The sequence below is a fragment of the Nothobranchius furzeri genome, chromosome 4 (genome assembly GCF_043380555.1).
Source record: "Nothobranchius furzeri strain GRZ-AD chromosome 4, NfurGRZ-RIMD1, whole genome shotgun sequence".
NCBI lineage: Eukaryota > Metazoa > Chordata > Actinopteri > Cyprinodontiformes > Nothobranchiidae > Nothobranchius > Nothobranchius furzeri.
In genome coordinates, this window is record NC_091744.1 from 69,133,585 (window position 1) to 69,142,004 (window position 8,420).

At 39.2% G+C, this 8,420-nt stretch overlaps 1 protein-coding gene across 1 annotated transcript; it reads right to left on the minus strand.

Annotated features, from left to right (window-relative positions):
* Positions 1-5,146: 5,146 nt before the first annotated feature.
* si:dkeyp-59c12.1 lies at positions 5,147-7,272 on the minus strand. The gene is made up of 4 exons (XM_015964521.3): positions 7,020-7,272; positions 6,881-6,934; positions 6,733-6,809; positions 5,147-6,485 (listed from the first exon to the last, which is right to left on the minus strand). The coding sequence occupies exons 1-4, from the start codon at positions 7,216-7,218 to the stop codon at positions 6,060-6,062; spliced, it is 756 nt and encodes a 251-aa protein (XP_015820007.1). The 5' UTR covers positions 7,219-7,272; the 3' UTR covers positions 5,147-6,059.
* Positions 7,273-8,420: the final 1,148 nt, after the last annotated feature.

An 8,420-nucleotide genomic window follows, 5' to 3' on the forward strand; every position in this document is an offset into this window, starting at 1 on the left:
AGCACCAGGTTGTTCAAAGAACACCACTGAGTGAGGTGCTGTATCTCCTCTCTGTAGAGGGTCTCATTATTGTAGCGTTGTGGTTTTAGGCTCTTTTATGAAAGAGGAACCATGCTACGTATTAATTCGGAATATTAATTTTTAATAAATCAATAACCAAATTTTATATTGTTAAGAAGACTCAAAGGTTGTTTTCATGGATAAACTGACGATAATATCTGTGTGTCTGTGTTTCAGTTCAATGAACAAACAAGTTTGGAAATTAAAAGTTTTAATTCTTCAAACTAGACTAATGATTTTGAAATTGACAAACATGGGAATAACAATCAACATTGGCAACTTGTGGGACAATCTTTAACAGTTGATATGATCAAATAGACCTTGTGGTGAATTTATGAAGATTGAGAATGTTGCGATATGAATGCGTGTGTGAGTCTGATTTTGCTTCAGGAAGAAACAGGTGTGAAGTGATGGTTTGGATAAACTTAGGTCTTATCAGAGAACTGCATCAAACGCTAAACACCGTGCTCTGTCTCACCGAACTCTTGTGGACCCTCTTTCGGATCCGGGCCGTGGAGGATGGTGATGGTTCATCCAGATGACACCAGCGGCTGACAGGGGAGACGTAGGTGTCGAACGGAACCGGTCCAGAGTTGCCCTCGGTACACGTTGATGGTAAAGCGTTTTGTCGATGCGCTTTCTTAAGTTAATTCACTCAGGAATCAAAGACTCTGTATGAGTCTGCGTTAGAAGTTGCGATTCAGCTATTCTGTCTGGCTGACAGGAACAGCGTGAGGGGGGGAGAAACGAGCCAACCGGCTCTGCCCCCCTTCGGTTTCTTCAGGTCCTCTCTCTTTCGTTGTCAAGCACGAACTGCCATCATAAGACTGAAACTTACCAAAAGCCTTTCTCTTCTCAAAGCAAACGTGTGCGTAAGCAAATGTGTTTTGGAGTTTACTGTGAGAATCTGTGTGTGGGTGTGTTTGAGTGTGGGTGTGAAGGTCAGTAACAAACATTCTCAACATTAACATTTAATTAAGAATGGATTAATTAAATCTCTTATAATTACCCAAAGCATAATAATCATTCATTTGATTAAAACACATTTATAATGAGCAAATTGATGATTAAACTTTTAACATTCAAAACAAGAAAAGGAAGTTTAAACTTTATGTTTTGACTTGGTCTGGGTACAACTCATGGAAACACGTCTTCTGGACGCTGCAGGTGGCTGATGTTATGGCTTCTTCCAGACTCTCGCAGACTTCATGTCTGCAAAGGTTCCAATCTGTGTGTTAAAGTTCTGAGCGACCCAGTCGGGTCAAACACCAGCTTTGTGACAGAAAACCCACACTTCCTCACGTTACATTCCCCCCTTTTGTGACGACATGGTGGTCAAGCAGAGGCCACCTGACGTCACAACCTCAATAACGTGATGTACTCGTGAAGGTAGACATCCCAGATGAAGGCAGGAACGATGAAGCGTCTCCACAGGTCTCGTGTAGAAGGGAGTATATCCTGATCAGATGATTAAGGCCAAAACCGTTGCAATCATTGTAAAGTAATCCACTTAGGAAATCTTGAAAGCAGAGCTATGCCAATAGCAGTTAATTTCATCAGCAATAATGCAAAGGTATTCAAAGGATAAGCAGCTCGTGTGTCACACGGAGCTGGGCAGGTGATGTATTCCTCAGGCGTAATCCAAGTGAAGTCCAGCGCAGACCTCGACCCATCTCGAACCACGACCGAAGCCCCATGCGACAGGAAACCAGTTGAAGGATGGTGAAGACGACCCCTCTGATGGGATGTAGTCCATACGAGCTCGGAGAAGGAGACAAAGTGAGACAGCCCACACGATAGATAGCATTTGATGCAAATCAAAGAAATCAATCAAAACCTATCTATGGGTGCCTCTGGGAAAATGTGGATGCCTTTTGTGAATTATCTAAAGAAGAAATGTTCTGCACCCTGTTCTACATGTCATGTAAAAACGTGATGCAGAGAAAACACAAATAAAAGAAAGTAAATCCTAACTGATATGTGAAACTCAGCAGGCTGCACTAATTAAAGGTATATATATAAAAGAAATAATCATGAAAATGAAGGGCAAATTGGCTTGTGGCCCTTTAAGGGAAATAGTAACACAATAAAATTAAATTTGTAATCAAATATAATCATGCTACACAAAGCACTAATAAAAAGATAGAGATGTAAATCAATTCTAAAATGTAACTCAGCAGGTTAATAATCCCTAAAAATGTGAGTTAGTAGCAGGTGTCCTGGCTGGAGGCAGGCAACCTGAAAAAAAATTCAAAGGATATCACATTTGTTAAAAATTCATCCCACAAACGAGAGAATTTGTAACGGTCCACCAGTTAGTGGATGAGAATCCGGTCAGAATAGAGTTGGTCAGAACAGTGTTGTTCAGTAAGCGTTTTGAATCTGGTATTGCGGACCCACAGAGACACGAGTTTGGACGTATCTGTGGGAGCAGGCTCATAAGCGATTTGGTTATCAAACTGTTTGTATCTTGTGTTACGAACCCACAGGGAAACGTTTTTGAATTTACCTGAGGGTTCCGTCCGGAACTCGAGTGAAGCTGATGGTTTAATTGTTAGATCAGAACCTGATTTTACCTGCTCAAAGTTGGGTTGCAGCTTTACGGAGGCGACTTTGTTGTGATCAGAAATAGTAGTGAACTGGAAATGCGAAAATGATGCTCGCAAAGCAGGAGGAGGCTCCCCACCCCCCTTTTGTTTCTCAAACTTATGCCGTGTCTGTGAGACAGGAGAAGCATAACAAAGAACAGTTCTTAAGTTCTTAAAAGCCCTATTACCAAGAAGATGCACAGCGTCACCTGAATCGTGCTGAAAGAGTAGGTGTTCAGATGTCCAAAGACCCGGAGGTGTTGGACTTGGAGGTCGGGTCAAACACCAGCTTTGTGACAGAAAACCCACACTTCCTCACGTTACATTATTGTTTGTTATGAGACCCACTATGGTGGTGTCATCTGAAAACTTCAAAACAATGTTTGAGGGGTGGAGGGCTGTGCAGTCGTGGGTAAATAATGTGAAGAGAGCTGGACTGAGCACACAGCCCTGTGGTGTCCCTGTGTTTAGAATCATGGTGGATGATGTTTGGTCTCCTATTTTCACCACCTGAGGCCTATTAGTGAGAAAATCCCTGATCCAGAGGCACATTGAAGCACAGAGTCCCAGGTTATAGAGTTTCACTGTCAGCTTGTCTCAGATGATGGTGTTGAAAGCCGAGCTGAAGTCAATGAATAGCATCCTAACATAAGTGTTATGATGCTGCAGATGTGTCAGAGTGGTGTGTAGTGCAATAGAGACAGCATCCTCAGTTGACCGGTTCCCCTTGTAGGTTAACTGGTATCTGTCTTTTTTCAAGTCTCTCCGGGCATTGCTGTATGCCAGCCTGTCACCAGCCCTGTATGCAGCATCTAGGGCTATGAGTAGGGAGTGCACAGGATCGTTCGTCCATGGCTTCCGATTCGGAAAAACTTTAATAAATTTTGTGGGTAGAATGGCGTCAGTGCAAAATTTCTCATAAGATAGAACAGCTGATGTGTAAGATCTGAGCCCTCTTTAAAGACGTCCCAGTGAGTAGACTCAAAACAGTCCTGATGTGCTGAGGAGGCCTCCTCAGTCCAGACCTGAACAGACCTGATTGTAGGTTTTGATCTGCAGATCAGTGGTCTATATACTGGGATGAGATCCCAAGTAAGTACTGTAGTATCTCAGATCAGTATAATATTTACAGAGATACCAGATACCCACAAGACAAATCCTGTTTACAATCAATGTCTGAAGGTCCAGGAGGAACTTTAGAATATGTCCTGACCGCTAGGGTTGCTCGATATTGGCTTTCTCACTGATATTCGATATTCGATTTTGTCTGACTCTTTATTTCCGATACTGATATTCGCTGTGTCCTTCTCTCATTAAAAAAAACTACATTTTAGGTTACTAACATCATGTATATCATTTCATGCATGCTTAAATTTTAACATTTTCTGTGCAAAATGACAAATACTTCCATTTAAATTAATAATGGGAAAAATGTCATATTTACATAAGTGTGAGGCTAGGATGTGTTTATTAGTTAGTACTGTTTTTTCTGTATGTAGCTATGGTGATAAAACATTTAGAAAGATCTTCATAAACTAGAATATCTCATAAGCTGAACATCAGATCTGTAATCTGACATTTTGAAAGAGGGGAGAAGTAGCTGAAGATTTTGATGTATAATATGTGTATGGTATATAAAAGTTGTGTAATTAAAAGATTGAAAACCAATATCGATATTTGCCGATTTCATTTAATGCCGATATTGATCGATGTTAATGGTGGACCGATAATATCGGACATCTTACCTTCTTCTTTTTACATACTTTTACCCATTGAATTGTTTTTATATTTTATTGAATGTTTTATTTTCTGTTCTCATTTTTTATTGGCCAAGTTTTAATTACCGTAGATTTTATGACCTCCTTGCCACGAACGTACAACACTTAGGTCAGCCTCCATGCTGTGTTTTAAATGTGCTTTAAAAGTAAAGATGGATGGATCTCTAAGTCTTGACTAATTGAACCCATCAAAAATCCTTCTTTCAGGCTGTCACGTTGCATGAGTGTGTGTGTGCGTATTTATGTTGTGAGACAGTTCTGCTTCTCTAGAATGATGCAACCAACAAGAAATCCATTCTGCTTCAGATCTGGATGCAAAGTCTTCACAAATTAGAGTTTCAAACTGTCTTGAAAGACTTTAATGTGCGTCAGGAAGAACTTTTAAAAATGTGAAGTACACTTCAGCTCCTAATGGGAAATAAAAACTTTAATAGATCAACGTATCGGCCGCCAGCGCTTTTCAAGATCAAACAAATAATTTTAGGAACAACAAACACAACCCACAATAGGGTGAAAAAATAATCAAATACAATAATAAGTTCAAGTTAGTTCTATGATATAATGTAAAAAAAAACATGTTTTAATGCAAATAATTACCAAAACAACTTATTGTACAAATACATTTAGTTATATATATATATATATATATATATATATATATATATATATATATATATATATATATATATATATATATATATATATATATATATACCAGCACATATCAATCTTTAAAAGCAAATCCTTTATTTATTAACCATGTCACCTGACTTATAAACTTGGTCCTGCAGGACATGAAGCTGCTAACTTTACCAGACATCCAACCAGAACCCAGAATGAATAAAACTGTAATTTATTCTTCATTGGATGTAAATCTACAACTGATCTAAATCAAAATAACTGTCATAACAAATCAACATTATCAATCACCAAAAAGACAGTTTTCCTCCAGGTCCCAACAAGTTGAGGGGTTTAATGTAAAACATTACATTCAGGATTCAACTCCGTTCATTTTGCTACATGAAAACATTTTTGTTTAGAAACCTGGCGTGAAAGGCAGTAGGTGATGTGAGTTGTTGCAAAGGATTGTTTTGTTTTAAGTAAAATTTTAATTAAGTTATCAAAGAGCTGAAGTGGTTAAAACACTGAGTGTCAGTTCATTGTTTAAATGACTAAAGAATGTGATCAAATCTTTACATCTCGTGATCGTCCCTGGTCTCTTATCTTTTCTTTATTTGTGTTTGTCACTCAGAAATGATCTGATCTGGCTTAAATTACCGATGGTCTTTTTAGTCCTAATAAAACATTTTTGGTTAAATTAACAACTTTTCTCCATAAATAACTATTTAAAGACTTAGAAAATTCAACTCAATACTTCCTAAACAAAACAAACATCATAAAATATTGTAGTGCAAGAAGCCAGTGTCCTCTATAAAGAGTCCTAAGAGGCCATAGAAGCATGTTAAGAAGAACTGAGAATATTTCACTCTTTTTATATTTGTGTCTCTTGAGTTGTTGGGAACTTTAGTGGCATTTTTTCTGTTTGTGTTTTAATGGCTTTTCTCATCCAGAGTCTTTAAAAATATTTCCAAGAACGACAAACCATTTATCCATCTGGAAAACGTGCAGCCTCTCAGAAGGAATCTGTCCGTCTCCTGGTAAACACTGCAGACATGCTTTTCACTATGCCCTTGAACCTCTGAGGCCTTTTAATGGTCAGCTTGGCCTCCTTGATCCTCTCCATGAGTCCGTGAAACATGGTGAGCACGCTGTCGTAGTTCTCAGCTGCTGAGACCTCGTAAAAGAGGCAGTCCATGTTCAGAGCCAGCAGCCGGCCCTCTTCACTGAGCACAGTCCGTCTGTGGTGCAGGTCCCGCTTGTTACCCACGATCACTATGGGCACTTTATCTTCACGGAGGAAGTCTTTGGTGGACTTGATGCTCTGGATGAGTTTGCTAACGGCGTTGAAGCTGGCCCTGTCGCAGATGCTGTAGACCAGAATGAAGCCATCTGCCCACCGGACCTTCTTATGGAAGGGTGACGTCTCCACAGACAGATGCTGGGAAATTAGGGAAATTTGTTAACATGCAGCAACAAAAGCTGGAGGCAAAAACATGTGTAAGCACCAATCATTACATGTTAAGTAAAAACATAAGTAGGGAAAAATGTCGGATTCACTGTTTCAAAATAGCAAAAAAAAAATTGAAAAATTAAAATCACCCAGTCCTATTTTTACTCTGTCCTATCTGATTGCAGCCATTTAAAACTGTATGTAAATAGAATAAAAGTGTAAATCTCATCATTACCTGAAAGTAGGGTGAGTCCCAAAGGTTAAGGGTCAGCTCCCTCCCTTCTATTGTAAAACTGTGACTGTAGATGGATTCTGGAATACAAGAGAAAAGCTCAGGACTGAGATTTAGGTTAAAAAAACAATCAAAAACATAATATACTCACCAATGTCTCCATACTCTCCGATGAATCTCCGAGTTAAAAGGCGCACAGTCAAAGCTGGAGAGAGTATAATGAAATAAATCTTCTTTTTTTATTTCTATACAAAAAAATACTACATTTAGTATGGAGTATTTGTTTTTACCTGATTTTCCGACACTTTCTGTCCCCATAACAACAACATTGGCTTCCATTTCTTTAGTGGAAATCTTACATGAGATCCATGTGAGGGTGAGGAGGCTGCTGTCTGACTGCCGGCTGCTGAGGGCAGTTATAGCCCAGACAGGTGGGCGGGGAGACCAGAGAGCCCACAACAACAACATTAACCCACAGTGATCATTCATTCATTTCATGATGTCATCAGACGCTGCAGCAGGGGCGGAGCGATCAAAGTGGTTGTTCCCTCCCTGCTCCACCACTGCTGCTACTGTCCACAAGAAGATATGACACTTTTGCACCTGCAATTAATTGTATTTGTTGTTGTCATGGCAGCAGTGACCGTTATTCATCATGAAGTTTGATGAATGATATAGAAAGTGTTGATCTTGTTATTACTCAACTCAGAAACCCAAGACAGGTGACCGCTGCTGATAAAAAGTTGTCATTTCATTTCCACACAGTCCTCGCGCTGATTATCTTGACTTGATTAGAGGTCCAGAGAGCTCAGCTGCACTTTTTCCTTTCTTTCAATGACTCTGCAGGAGCAGGAAGACCTTAGTGAGAAAATAAAGCTGTCATAGATAAGCCGATAAAGCTTTGCAGCAAACATGTCCTCTGCCCTGACTTCTAGAAATCTTAATTTCAGATCAGCCCATGTTTGCGTCCTAATGACACAAATAATTGTTCCTAATATCAATGTGAGTCATTTTTATCATGCATGAGTTATTATGTGCTCTAAATGTGGCTTATAGGCTTATTAAAGAGACAAATGTCAGCTGTTTTTTAGGTTTGAAATATCATATTATTACACTTGTCAAAGCTACCATGAGGGGGAGCTAGAGTTACATAAATGTCCAATTTCAAAACTTCCTTAATTCAGAAAGAAAACTAAAACAACAGAGGAAAGAGATCATTAAATGCTGATTGGCTGAACAGATAAATGGCTGTTTTAATCTTTGGGGGCTTTTAGAAGGAGTTAACTGCGATATTTATTAAACAGCTGATATGTAAATATCAATCTAATTTTATTATCTGTGTGTTTTTGCACTAATTAGACAAAAGTTAAGTTTCCATTATGAACACGTTCAAATTTTAAAGTCAAACTGTCAGAAATGTTGAAAAAGAGTGCCAAACTGTCCTCTCAGCTGACAGAAACACGCCCATTTTCTCTGTTTTATCTTGATCTCATCCCGTTACACGCGCTCCTGCTCTGCAGCTTCCTGCGTTGATCAGATTTCTCTCGTAACCTGATTTCTTATGAACTTGGGTTGCATGAGAGGAAACACTGTGGTGTGATAGTAACACATGTCCACACTGTTCTCTACTGGGCGAAATATTTAGAAATAGTGTTACCTTTTTGCAGTCACGTAGACTTCACGGTGCCTTT

Excerpts from the sequence above, each read along its gene's own strand:
- si:dkeyp-59c12.1 (XM_015964521.3), bottom strand. The coding sequence starts at position 7,218 with ATGAATGATCACTGTGGGTTAATGTTGTTGTTGTGGGCTCTCTGGTCT. Across the intron at positions 6,935-7,019 it reads AGAAAGTGTCGGAAAATCAG|CTTTGACTGTGCGCCTTTTA; the intron begins GTAAAAACAAAT and ends TACTCTCTCCAG. Across the intron at positions 6,486-6,732 it reads GGGACTCACCCTACTTTCAG|CATCTGTCTGTGGAGACGTC; the intron begins GTAATGATGAGA and ends CTAATTTCCCAG.